This window comes from Natator depressus, chromosome 9, assembly GCF_965152275.1.
Source record: "Natator depressus isolate rNatDep1 chromosome 9, rNatDep2.hap1, whole genome shotgun sequence".
In the NCBI taxonomy this organism is placed as follows: domain Eukaryota; kingdom Metazoa; phylum Chordata; order Testudines; family Cheloniidae; genus Natator; species Natator depressus.
In genome coordinates this window covers 16023707-16037612 of record NC_134242.1, presented here as the reverse complement: position 1 = coordinate 16037612, position 13906 = coordinate 16023707, and the positions used below count along the sequence as shown (strand labels likewise).

Sequence of the window (13906 nt, the reverse complement as noted above, 5' to 3'; positions counted from 1 at the left end):
CAGAATGCCGGTGAAAAATCCTGGGGGAAGATAGGAAGGAAAAAAAGAGAAAGTGGCCTCAGATTATTAGACTTTATACCTTAAGATAAAAAATTAACATTGAGGGGAAAAAAGATGCAAAACACACTTCTAAAAATGCAACTTTTAATTGTCATTAAAATGTAAATTAGTTTGAAATAAAATAATTTATTTAGTCAATATGAAAAAAATAACAATACAGCACCGGTCAAAAACTTTCAATTGCAGAAGAACATATACCCAGAATATACTAATAAATAATTATCAATAATACCTAGCACTATTATAGCACCTTGCATCCAATAATCTCAAAGGTAGTATTAAGTACAATAAATTCTTGATTCTTGAAGAATCTTTCTGTGTGCCTGCCTGAAGTATGAAAGAGACATGCCATTGTAAAGTCTGCCCGGTAACTCTGCCAGGTCAGTTTTATGCATCACAAAAGAGACCTGTGTTTGATTCCTTGTCTGGCCTGATAAGGGGAGGATAACCAAGGAAATGATACACTTTCATAATCTATATAATAAAGAAATTCCCATGTACTTATGATGATGGATTGTATTTTTGTAACAACGTAAACATACCTTAAATGCCATAAACTTGTGATATGGTTTCGGAGCCCAAGCATATATCTCTACAGCATTCTTTAAGGCAATCACCAAGAACTTGATTCTTTCATATTTCACTAAAATTGAAATAAAACTAATTTTTAAAACATCCATTTTACTCAAACAAGACTGCACAATTTATCTCAAGGAAGAGCTTCTCACTATCTTTCCATTGGTAATGTTTTTATCTACTACATAGCGCTGGATTAAAAGTTTAGCTAGGATTGTGGCATACTGATTTTTTTGCTGCCTCATTCCTGTACCTCTGTTCAAAATAGTATCAAAGTACAAAATACTGCAATGGAATTTTTTTGGGCCAAACCACCTAGAAACAAGAAGGGGGAAATCCTCTTCCTTTTTGATTAGATCAGATCTAAGACTGCAGAATCAAAGGAAAAAAATAAGATGTTTGATTATCTTTCTTCGGCAGTTATTGTTACATGTGATTTAAAACTATTTAATAAAGGGGAATATTTAATAAACTAATTTTAAAGACATTTCCTTCAAAAACTCTTCCAGCAGACTAAACCTTCCTCCACAGTGGACTATGAGCTGTGAAAGAAAGAGCACAACTTAAAGATGATTAGTCCATTTATATGAATTACCCCCAGCAGTTATAGTTAGGATCAAATTTCCAGGGACATCAATATTCATGCCTCATGGCATAAACAGATCACCAACTGATTTGCTAACTGAGTTTGGGAAGAAATGTTCTTGTCCACAATAGAAAATATTGTACAGTTATGTGGGCTTTTATATCACCCTGTGAAGCACCTAGCACTGGCCACTGACAAAGAAAGGATTCTAGACTAGATGATCCATTAGTTTGTTCTGGTGTGGAAAATCCTATATTCCTATCAGAAGAGTGCAAGGATACGATCACGGCTGATAGGTGATAATTTGAACAGTACCACATGAATTCTTGTCATTCAGTTTAGTGGTTTTCTTCAATGCATATAACCAAAGAAATAGTCTCTTCCTGATTGCTACTGCCTGGGTGAAACTGTGATAAAAGAAAAGTCTCTTCAAAATCGTGAATTGTTCAGAAATAAGGAAAACTGAGTGAAGACCTCTCAAAACCAACTGGTCAATGATTAATGGGAAGATGAATGATTGAGAGTCTGATTTTCCTCTCAGTGACACCAATTTTACATTGGTGTGACTCCATAAACTTTAGCGGCATTACTCCTGATTTACAACAGTGAGGGGGGAATCTGGCCCTGAGGATCATGTAAACATCAAGCAGAGTTGTCCCTCAAGTTCACTACTGTTGGTACCTCACAGTTTCTCTTTTAGTACTAGAACAAATGTAATGATTGCTTAATTTTTGGTTTTAATGGCTACATTGAATTTCTTAAAACATCCTTCAAGTGAAATCCTCATGAGGTGAGCAGATACAGTACATACATCCTGTTCCACTTACCAACTTTGTAATGTATGCAGCCTTCCAAGTCTCCAACAGTGATCCAGCCTTGCTTCTTTTCTACCTCCGGGTCATTGTGTAAAATTCTATTTCTTAACCATGAAAGGTAGTAAACTCGCAGCTTGTTCTTCTTTCCTAGTGAAAAATGAAAAAATACAATGCAACTATAACTCACACTCACTCAATATATCACTGTCCCCCTCTATGTGTCCCAGCCACCAGTACACAGGTTTATGAGTTTTGGCTAATAATAGTGTGTCTTAGTTTTGGCAGTGAAGGCTCATGCTTTTAGATCCAGAGGTCCTGGGTTCAATCCCTGCATCTCACAACTCATTTAGGGTCATCGCATTGCATGACATTGATCCACTACACATTCCAACCTCACTGCATGAGCTTTCCTCATACCATTCTCCCACATCTAAATACCTTCTGACTTCATCTGGTCCACGAACCCTTCTGAATAGCTCTGCAATTTTAATCTTGCTCACCAGCTACTGCTATTTGAGATAAGTTCCATTATTTGACCACACACTAAGTTTCTGTGTCTGGCTATGTGATGTGGCACTGCACGCTACTGGACAGATTGTCAGATTTGGGGGAGTGTGATCATGTCACCCTCCAGTGGCTGCAGTCTAACTGGATATAAACCCTAATCCTGTTACTCAAATGTGAATATTTCATGGGTTACCACTAATAAGTGTTAATAAAGACCCAGTTCAGATGCATTACATGGCTCCCACTGAAGTCAGTGGAGTTAAGCCATTAGCCAGTAGGTTAATTGGCTAATACCCAACTCAGAGAATTGGATTGCAATCAAAACTACAGCTATCAAATTGTTTCGTTGGAGTAAATTTTGTCACTCTACCCAGTGAGAATTAAATGTGCAAAATAAGTTAACAGGAAAGGTTTCTGCAATTCCCTATCTCCTTCCATCTATGGATGATGGGGATACTAGTGTCAGCTTTCTGAAATGGGAGCTTATTCTAAAGGTCTGATTCTGTAGCCTCTCTATAGGTGGGACTGTCACATTACTTCCATGGGAGTTCTGCATGTGGAGTGCCTATACAAACAGGCGTGAATATTGAAATACCCAAATTATCCTTTGATTCAGGGTTGAGAGCACAGAGCTGTTGGCTGAAAATTGAAATGGTGACAAGCCCTTGATTATAGTGGTGCAGCCGGGCATCTTGCAACTGAGGATGGAAGAAAATGCCCTAAGAGGTGTTTTCCAGATCTAATTTCTTGGATTCTGTAATTAAACTAAAAGCTAATCCTACAGTCCTTCTTCTGACATTAAGGGGCTGGTTTCTGTCTGAGACAGAACTGCTCCCAGGAAATTAGAAAGGAAAGGTTGTGAACAGTGAAGCAGAGTAACAGGTGTACCTGATATTGTTACAAGGACATTAAGTCCCTCTAGCACATCCATCTGTTGAAATCGCCTTCTGTTGATCAGGTTGTACACCTTTCCTTGGCCACTTCGATCCAACAGCATCAGTCCATTTTCTGTACCCACTAGTAGGTTAACACCTAGATATTAAACAAGCAAATGGGATGACTTAAACCGCGCCCCACAGCTGGTGCTTTAAGGGCCTGGTCCAAAGCCTATTGAAGATAATGCAAGTCTGTCAACTGATTTCCATGGACTTTGAATCAGGCCTTAAAGTCTCATTCTCTGCTACCTCAGGCTCCCAGAAAGGACAACAATCACAACCGGACCAATCTAGCATGAGACTATGTACCATAAGAATGGCCAGCATCATGAGGAGCACTCCATGACTGCATTCCATTGGTGTAGATATTATTATCCCCATTTTACACATTGGCAAATCCAGGCACAAAGAGGTGAAAAGTGCTTTGGCCAAGGTTGCCCAGTACAGCAAGGAAGAGAGGTCAGTCATACTTATTCCCTGTCCACTGCTCTATCACTAGAGCATGAGTAAAATTTTCAAGAATGCCCAAGTAACTTGGCTGCCTAAGACCCATTTTCAGTAGTGAAAAAATCCATGACCCTGAGGCTGCTAATTCTCATTGATGTTCACTATTGAAAACTGGACTTAGGCTGCTGAGTCATTTGGGCATTCTTGAAAATTTACACCTCATGTTGCCTCTTAGGACCCTGACTGCAATAGCATAACCATTAAAAGCAAGCACTTATAATGTAAATTGCTGGACAATACACTGTAGCGATGAAACGAATACAAGGCAGAATGAGTTTCTGAAACAGAGATCTCAATTTTCAAGCTTGAATGCATAGTTAGACACCCACCTTTGAAACTGGGGGTTTTAACTGGCAATGGGACACCTCTGGGTGTCTAAGGGCCCATTTAAGAGCCTACAGATGATGTGGATACTTAACTTAGAGCTTGCCTACATAGCAAATTACTGCGCTTTCAAGTAGTGAAGCTGCACTCTGGGACTTTCACTGCAGTGTAGCAGTGTCCACAAGAGATGCTACTGCCTGGCAAGCTGGTGTGCTGTAGATTCACACCTTGGTTTGCTGCTCAGTAACTCATGATGCAGACAAGCCCTTGGGTCCTCAAGTTTCCATCAGTTACAGATTGTTCAAAGTGCCGGTTGCGTAGCACGAGGCTGCTGCAGCCTGAGGCATGGTTGCATGGTGAAGCAGTCTTTAAAACCATTCACGTTTCATTTTTAGCCCCAGGCTCTAGAAAACTTTGCAAAGAGTGTTAGGTAGTTAGCAGTTTACCCCATAAAGCAGCACAAAGTATTTCCGAATTGAAGCGCTTCTTGTACTTCCGGATCTCCGGCGTGTCGCTGTGAGGGCGGATATTGGTAGGGTTCACATTTACCACAGAGATTTTCCTTGCCTCATTCAGTTTGGCCTGTTCTTGTCTAAGCAGTTCACTGGTAAACAGTGCTAAAAAGAAAACATATTAGTAACAGCTTCCTCAACTCCATCACAACTGGGCTACTTTTCCAGTCTGCTTGATTCAGTAGAGAAATGTTTATTTTATTTTCTGATTAGGGATAAGACATTAAAAATGCAACAAATGACCTGGCCTTTGACTTAAGATAAATAGTTAGGTGATGGATGAACGCCAAAAGCTTAGGTAGCTGGTGTGCTAAGACCACAGCTTGTCATGCTCACCAAAATTGTCTCATTGTTTCCTTGAGCTCCCTTCCTGTCTGTCTGTATCCACCTGCTGTTTCTTGTCTTATACTTAGACTGTGAGCTCATTGAGGCATGGACTATCTTTTTGTTCTGTGTTTGAACAGTGGGGTCCTGGTACAATTAAATAAAATAATAATAGCAGCAACCAAACTTTCTGAACTATCCAAACTTCTATTTGAGTCTGTAAAAGGGTCCTGGAAATCTCTCCCCCGCTGACAGGGAGGGTGAGCACATTTTCACTATAGATCCTGCTTCCTCTCAGACCTCTCCCATGGTATTTTATCTTTTCTGGGTTTTGGATGGAAAGTGGAAGGAATCACAAAAAAAACCAAACAAACAAACCCCCAACCAACCAACCCACCCACCCACGCACCCCAAACAGGAGTTAATGAACATTTTAAGGTCTGGGTTATGTTCTGAGTGTATACTCTGATCTCATTTAGACCATACCCCATGTTGGCTGCATTGCTTCCTACCTGTAGCAGATGATTCCTCATCATCATCTTCATCCTCATCAGTAGGGGAGGTCTGATACACTCTGGTATCCACAAATGGAGTGAAAGAGGCTTTGGTGCTACTTCCCATGCCATACTATAAAGCAAGAAACAGGATGATGGCTCAGAGGAAGGGAATAATACTTAATACCAAGGTTTTTACTTCCAGTGAACAACAAACTATAATCTTCCCCCATGGGGGACTGTTCAAAACCATGCTCTTTGCCCTGTCAGATCAGTTTTCTATATGCATTGAAAAAATATAATTAACAAACATTATATAAAAAGGGTAGATTCATGAAAGTTTGCATTGTGCTTTGAAAATGAAAGGTACTACAATATGCACTGTAAGTGCTAATTACCGAACACATGATGATGTGAAAGAAAAGTCTTATTGACAAAGGTTTGGGATGACTGCATCTCATGAATGGTGAATCCAGGAGTGAATTTTGCAGGACATCCCAGACAAACACAACTGAAAACTTGAAACCACACAGCCCTGCATCATTGTGTAACAGGGACATGCTACACATTTGACAGAAAAACAACTGCAGGAATGTTTGAGAGTTTTTTTTTAAAGTATTCCCATTGCTTTTTTTGGATGCCTATGCTTGTAAAACTAAGATGTTTTAATTAGCATATCTTCAACTATACAGTTTTCAGAAAGAGAGAAAAATAAATAATACATTTTAGAAACCTCTGAGAACTGCCTTGGCGAGCTTTTGCAGACATAATAATGTGCCAGTTTGGCTATTCACTATCCTGTGATATGCCAGGGCAAAAATAGAAATATTTATCCCATTGGTAAAGTTACAAATTCTGGCCCTCTAAAAGAAGCACCCATTGCTGGTCCTGATGGGGTATGTGACTTTAAATCTATCATTGGTCCAGGACTGAATACTGCTCATCGTGTTTGTCAATCTACTTTAAATTCTCAGATGAAATCACATGTTTGTGGGGATGTGGAGGGGAGGAAATATTTATGTGTCAGGTTGGTAGCAGAGATTCGGTGTCTTAGAAGTACTCCCAACTGCTGGCAGAAGCGGATTAGTGGATAGAGCCCAGGTGAGGTGTTCCAAGAAATGTGTTAAATGAAATTTATCACCTTGCTCTGTGATCTACCATGGTTCTGCAGTGTATCACACGGATGTAATCACCTCACATATATAATATACATTGTTATTAACTCATATGACTCAGCACTGGAGGTATTTCAATGGGCTACTGTTTTTCAAGAAGTTAGCTTAAATGACTGCAAAATTAAAAGTGAGAAGGCCCCAGAGGTAATTTCTTAGCTAATAAAACTAAATCTGAACATATCATAGCTGATGACAAAGCTGAAATTTTGCGATAGGAAACTGAGAAAGTTCTCCCATCGCATTGCTCTCTTTTTAAACTCATGTTTTGTTAGTGCAGAAAAACGAGGCGAAGACCTTCTCCTGAACAAAATGAAATTCTTATCATAAGACTCATGATGGCAAGTTTTCTTCCCCATACTTGAGCAGCTTATTCTTCTATCATCTTATTTGCCCAGGATATGCTATATTTATGACTTATATTAAATGCTGTTACAATAGCAAGAATCAAATGTTTCCACAAGAGAAGAAACACCATTCTCATTTTTCCTCCTTAGCACAGATTTCTTTTAAGCCACTAAAGGCCAAAATCAAATCTGCTATCGCTGTACAAAGCCAGAGCTAAAACTGCACTGAGTAATTGCATATCACCCTGACTATAAGAAGATAAGCATGCACTTTTATAAAGGTAGTTCTCTCAAAGGTAAGCATAATCTTATACTGCTCTCAAAATGCTACTTGGGTTTCAAGCAAAGATCTCTCAAGGAACAGATTAACCTAATAAGTTTAAGAGCAAATATGTTGTTGAAAAGAGCTCTCCTGAGTTTTTCATGATTCAGTTATTTGGCTTCCAAAATCTCCCTGTGAAGGTTTGGTGAATGAAGGTCTTCTTAAAGTCAAACTCATGGAACACTCTGAAAGGCATTTGATTTAGAAACAATTCTGCTATGTCAGATTCTCCCTATTCTTCTCTGCTCTTTATCAGCAAGGATAGTTTATAAAAATATAAAGGCGGTCTTTATTATTAAAGCGGAAGGACTGGGAGCCAGGAGATCATGGTTCTAATTCTGGCTCTGAACTTTGGCACATTGCATAATCTCAGGCAAGTCACTTACACTCTGTGTCCCAGAATGCCTTTGGGGGATCAGAATAGTGACCACAACTACCTCACAGAGGAATTGTGAATCTTCTCTTTTTCAACACACTTCAGACAAACAAAGTTTGAGGATGGAAAATGCCATAAAAGCGCAAAGTAATATCACAATGAACAAAAATCCAGTTTGAATAAACAGTTCATCCACCACAAGAATTATCAGTGGACTGGGAGGGCTGATCGAAGGAAATTTGAAAAAAGCTTTATGAATAAACTTTTCAAAAGCACTTAAGTGACTTTGGAGCCAAAGTCCCATTGACAGTCAATGGGAGTTAGGGACTTTGTAAACTGTACCCCCTTATGTAAAGCCTGGCTAAAGTATGATTAAGGAACTATTTTAACAGCCTATAAATATTTGAAGGGTTTCAACACCAAGATGGCAGAGGAATCATTTAGGATGGTACAGGGAGATATAACTAGGGCTAAGGGGACTACATTTAGAAACAGAAAATGTAGGCCTAATATCAGGAGAAACTTCCTGACAAGAAGATGTACTATAGGGCATGTGGAATAGCCGCCAAGGAAAGTAGAAACAGCCTCATTGCTTAAGACTTAACATTAACTAGAGAAAACACTAGAAACTGTACCTTCGGGCACATTCCTGCACTGGCAGGGAGATGGTTCAGATGAGCTAGCATTTGTTTTCAGTGCCCACCTTCCATGATTCTCCTGTTGTTTTCCCCCTACCTTTCTCTCCTATTCATAATCTTCTGTGACATCACTGTTGTCTCCATAACAACAGAATGTGATGTCAAAAATAAAGAATAATTAATTCCCATGCAGAGAATTAACAGCCTGAGATGAACTCTGCAAAAAACAGATCATACTTTCATGCAAATGTATTAGCAAAATATAACCCATAGATACACACACAGGCACAATTTTGTGTGTGTGAGATAAATATACACAAGCAGAATTTTTTCTACATAAAATGTCTTTTTCAAAATTTTCCGTGAAGCATCAGCAACTCTAGAAGGGAAAATTTAATATTTACAGGGATTCTTTTTCCAACGAAGGATAAGGCACTTTCAAATACATGATTTACGATGGATGAAATCCTCCATTCTGATGCGTCAAGCTTTTTCTTTCTTTGCTCAGACTCAGCTATTCTCCATATAAGACGCTGGCATTTTAATAACTTTCAAATCTGTTATTTAAATATTAAGACCTCATCTTCCTGCAGGTCCCGTTCAACCGTTTATAAACCTCTGTCTCAGCTTCCCAAGCTGCAGTATGAGATAATACTAGTTCTCTTCCAATCTGTTTAGCCCTGACATATCACGGCTGGTTCTGCCGAACTATACAGATGGAGTAATCACTATCTGTCAGTTCCGTAGCCTTGGTTCAAACCCACTCTTGATTAAAGTGACCAAACTAAAAAAAATACAAGAAAACTGATTTTTAATAGACATACCCAAAGGATTCACTTTAAAACAAGCTTGGGTCATCTTACTCCCTTCCTACACAACACAGGTACATGCCACAATACTCATATAATCTTTGACATTAGTCAGCATGGCTGACACTGTTTCACAAGGGATGAACATGTAATCTGAGTCTGCCACAGGGCAGTTAGAATACATGTGTGATGGTGAAGTTATGCAGAAAAAATTATTTCTCTGCAGGAATAGACTGCAACCCTTAGACGACTTCTTCCCACAGCCTTCTCACTAAAGGAGAAATTCATTCTGCCCACACAGAGTATTCCACCCCCACAAAACAGGGCCAGGGCAAAGTGCTACCACATAGTTCTTCCACAGATACTCTTCCAGCCAGTGGGTGTGTATAGCAGCTGCAGCCCCACCATGTCATCTGTATGAGGCGCCCGGGGCCACTGGATCTTTATAAATGTGACTCTGAAGCCCTTTCCCAATGTGGCCTTCTGCACATATACAAGGCCAGCACGGGGATCTTTGCCCTGCTGCATAGGGGTATGTAGGCAGCCCTGCATGAACTCATAGACAACACAAACACCATGAAGCCCTTATGCAGGGCTTAAGTATGTACACACTTGCTCTGGGGTGAGTTTCATCCTCCATTCCAAACTTCCATGCAACAAGATATCTATACAGATTCCTGCTATGACGGAGGTTTCTGATAGCAGTACCGTGAGTCATTCAGGAGTCTGAACTGAAGCCAAAACTCTCATCTTACACCCACCCTCAGCTTGTCCAGCCCCAGAAATTCTATTTTTGAAACTTACAGGGTTTTTTTGGTGCATACACTATAAATGTATGTATTTAAACACAATCCCTTCATATTGTGTCTCCATTTTTAAGAACAGTCTGAGAATGACCCCAGAAATATTTGCTTTTATAAACAACTGACTCCCTCTTGTCCTTAGAAGGAAACAGATAAAACCTTTAGGCCAAAACATGTACCATAGATCCTTACATTTTAGAAGGAATGGGATCCTTTATTTCAAGAAGATTTTTAATTTATTATTATTAAAAGGGATCCTTAAAACAGCCGGATAATCTAAAGTGAAGAGAATAAGATGATAGATCATTTAATCTATGTCCTACACAACAAAATAAAAGGTTTATTTCTTATTGGACATTCACCCACAGATTTTACTTAATACTGGGTGATGTGGGCTTGCATCTGAGAGCAGAATTTGGCCCAAAGGAAAGTGTGTATGATATATAGCAAGTGACAGTGAACAGCAGGCTTTGATTCACTCTGTTTATATGGAAGAACTTGAGTTTGTTAGGATTTTTGTATCCTATGCAGAACACCCTCCACCCCACACACACACATTTAACCACTTCACTGCCAAGCAGCTGGTATCAGAGTCACTTCACCCTGAATGGAAACACCCACAACCTGAAAGGTGTGCTACATTTTTGGCCTAAAGAACTTCACAGCATCTTTCTAACCAGTCTTTTAGTTCATCTTACCATTAGAGATGAGCCACAAGGTGGAATCCGAGCCCCAGTGGAATCAAGGTAAAATGACTTCAATGCGGCCAAGATTTCACGCTAAGTTGCTAAATTGAGACCCACATCTGGACTTTCACAAACTTCTGGGATGTTTGGTTAAAGCCCAATACCACGAAACATTGACATCAACTGCTGGATTTGAAATGAGCTGTAGTGCAAATTTCCACCATTCAAACATATAACGATATACCTATTACTGAGTGGATTCAATGTTACTTCAACTATGTTCATAATCACAGTCATGGACTGAAAACAAAGAGAGAGGAGAGCAGAGATGACTGGAGGAAAACACTGAGAAAGCCCCTTCCTCAGAGGATGTTAATTCTTGTTCAGAGCAATGCGAAGGAAGAGGAATAGCCATGTAACAAAGAGGCCCCACCACCTACTTCAGGCACTGAGTCCATGTCTTGCGCATGCGTGGAGACTCGCCCCAGGGCCTCAGTCGGTGTGCCTGCAGGCGAGTGGCTTTGCTGTACCAGATCAGGGAGATTGATGTGCCCTGCAAAGCCATTGCTGGCTGCATGGCTAGACCGCTTTTTTTCACCAGTGGTCTGCAGAGACACAAGGTACAAGGAAGAGAAGAGGGAAAAAAACAAATAGATGTATTGCAGTAACCCAGGTACCAAAGCAAGCACAGAACAAGAGCCCTCGCTGCCATATTCTCCCCATGCAAATTGGGCAAGCAGCAAAATATAAAACAGGAGAAAGAGAGAATTAATCACAAAGTAACTTCAGAAGCAATTAGCCATGTTACACCAAAAGGAGAAGTCTGATGACGATGATTTTGGATCAACCTTTTTGTAACAAAGTAACCATGGACCAAATTCTCACTTTGGGCATGCAGGTGCAAATCTCCCTTGGCCCAATGGTACACCCAAGTCAGTCCGTGAGAATAGGCCCAGGCCTATTGACTTCCATGAGATCTGGGCTTGTATAGTGAAGGCAGATCTGGTCCCTCTGCCTTTTAAAAGCAACAGTGATAAGGGGTCTGATTGCAGGATTCCCACAATCACTAATACAGCTCCAAAAACATGCTTCTGGAGTACAAAACAGCAGTGAACAGCATCAACATTTCCCTTCCACAGAACAACAGATCTATTCTTGTCTTGATATGCTCCCATTAGTATCAACAAGGGTTACAGGCCTCTGTGGAGAGGAGAAAAACCTACTCCAGATACATTTTTAGGTAAGTGCTCTAATCCAAGAAAGTCTTATTTAATTCTCTCCTGTCTTATAGGCCCCCACTGGCAACCAACAAAGCAGATATAGACTGCACAAGTCACGTGTGATACCTGTTTGGAGAATCAGGAGTCTAGCGAACTCACAGCCAGGGCACTACAATTCCAACTAACTGCTACTACTATCAGTTATTAGAGAAATGCTTGAGCTACCTTACTGTACCTGAAAGATTACTGGGGTTGTGATATGTAGCCACAGATGACATAGCCCTGATCCTTGCAGCTGCCAAATTCTCAGGTTAGTCAAGTACCAAAGACAGAGGAAGGAAGAAATGATTTATCTGAAACTTCTTTGGGGCTCATCAATGTTTAGAATTTAAGGTCATTCTCCATTTCTCCATGACATAACTGAGTCTGCCATGTAACTGTCTATATCAGATGCCTTTGCAGACAAGGGCCCTGTTTCTTTCAAACAAGTAATCATCCTCTCTAGCATGTGTTTTTCCCATGCAGATGGGTATTGTTATGGAAGTTCTCCCCTTATTGCTATTTTTATTAGCAATCACACCTGCAGCATATCAATTTCTGTAGCTAAGGAGATATGTCTGCCATGACATATCTGCATGTAGGAATGAAATCAGGAGGGCCAAATCGCACCTGGAGCTGCAGCTAGCAAAAGATGTCAAGAGTAACAAGAAGGGTTTCTTCAGGTATGTTGGCAACAAGAAGAAAGCCAAGGAAAGTGTGGGCCCCTTACTGAATGAGGGAGGCAACCTAGTGGCAGAGGATGTGGAAAAAGCTAATGTACTCAATGCTTTTTTTGCCTCTGTCTTCACGAACAAGGTCAGCTCCCAGACTGCTGCGCTGGGCGTCACAGCACGGGGAGCAGATGGCCAGCCCTCAGTGGAGAAAGAGGTGGTTAGGGACTATTTAGAAAAGCTGGACGTGCACAAGTCCATGGGGCCGGACGAGCTGCATCCGAGAGTGCTAAAGGAATTGGCGGATGTGATTGCAGAGCCATTGGCCATTATCTTTGAAAACTCGTGGCGAATGGGGGAAGTCCCAGATGACTGGAAAAAGGCTAATGTAGTGCCAATCTTTAAAAAAGGGAAGAAGGAGGATCCTGGGAACTACAGGCCAGTCAACCTCACCTCAGTCCCCGGAAAAATCATGGAGCAGGTCCTCAAGGAATCAATCCTGAAGCACTTACACGAGAGGAAAGTGATCAGGAACAGTCAGCATGGATTCACCAAGGATAGGTCATGCCTGACCAATCTAATCGCCTTCTATGATGAGATTACTGATTCTGTGGATGAAGGGAAAGCAGTGGATGTATTGTTTCTTGACTTTAGCAAAGCTTTTGACACAGTCTCCCACAGTATTCTTGTCAGCAAGTTAAAGAAGTATGGGCTGGATGAATGCACTATAAGGTGGGTAGAAAGTTGGCTAGATTGTCGGGCTCAACGGGTAGTGATCAATGGCTCCATGTCTAGCTGGCAGCCGGTGTCAAGTGGAGTGCCCCAGGGGTCGGTCCTGGGGCCGGTTTTGTTCAATATCTTCATAAATGATCTGGAGGATGGTGTGGATTGCACTCTCAGCAAATTTGGGGATGATACTAAACTGGGAGGAGTGGTAGATACGCTGGAGGGCAGGGATAGGATACAGAGGGACCTAGACAAATTGGAGGATTGGGCCAAAAGAAACCTGATGAGGTTCAATAAGGATAAGTGCAGGGTCCTGCACTTAGGACGGAAGAACCCAATGCACAGCTACAGACTAGGGACCGAATGGCTAGGCAGCAGTTCTGCGGAAAAGGACCTAGGGGTTACAGTGGACGAGAAGCTGGATATGAGTCAGCAGTGTGCCCTTGTTGCCAAGAAG

General features: G+C 40.9%; 1 protein-coding gene across 6 annotated transcripts in view; it reads right to left on the bottom strand.

Moving 5' to 3' along the window:
* TNIK (TRAF2 and NCK interacting kinase) overlaps positions 1 to 13906 on the bottom strand; it is a 302103-nt gene that overhangs the window by 12155 nt on the left and 276042 nt on the right. For 5 of the 6 annotated variants that reach the window (XM_074963574.1, XM_074963569.1, XM_074963571.1 and 2 more), the window contains 6 exons: positions 11234 to 11398; positions 5659 to 5773; positions 4757 to 4927; positions 3433 to 3576; positions 2050 to 2184; positions 603 to 703 (listed from right to left, as the gene is read on the bottom strand). In XM_074963574.1, coding sequence (XP_074819675.1) covers positions 603 to 703; positions 2050 to 2184; positions 3433 to 3576; positions 4757 to 4927; positions 5659 to 5773; positions 11234 to 11398 — 831 coding nt within the window. The remainder of the gene's footprint in view (positions 1 to 602; positions 704 to 2049; positions 2185 to 3432; positions 3577 to 4756; positions 4928 to 5658; positions 5774 to 11233; positions 11399 to 13906) is intronic. The other variant, XM_074963575.1, reaches the window with a different exon arrangement.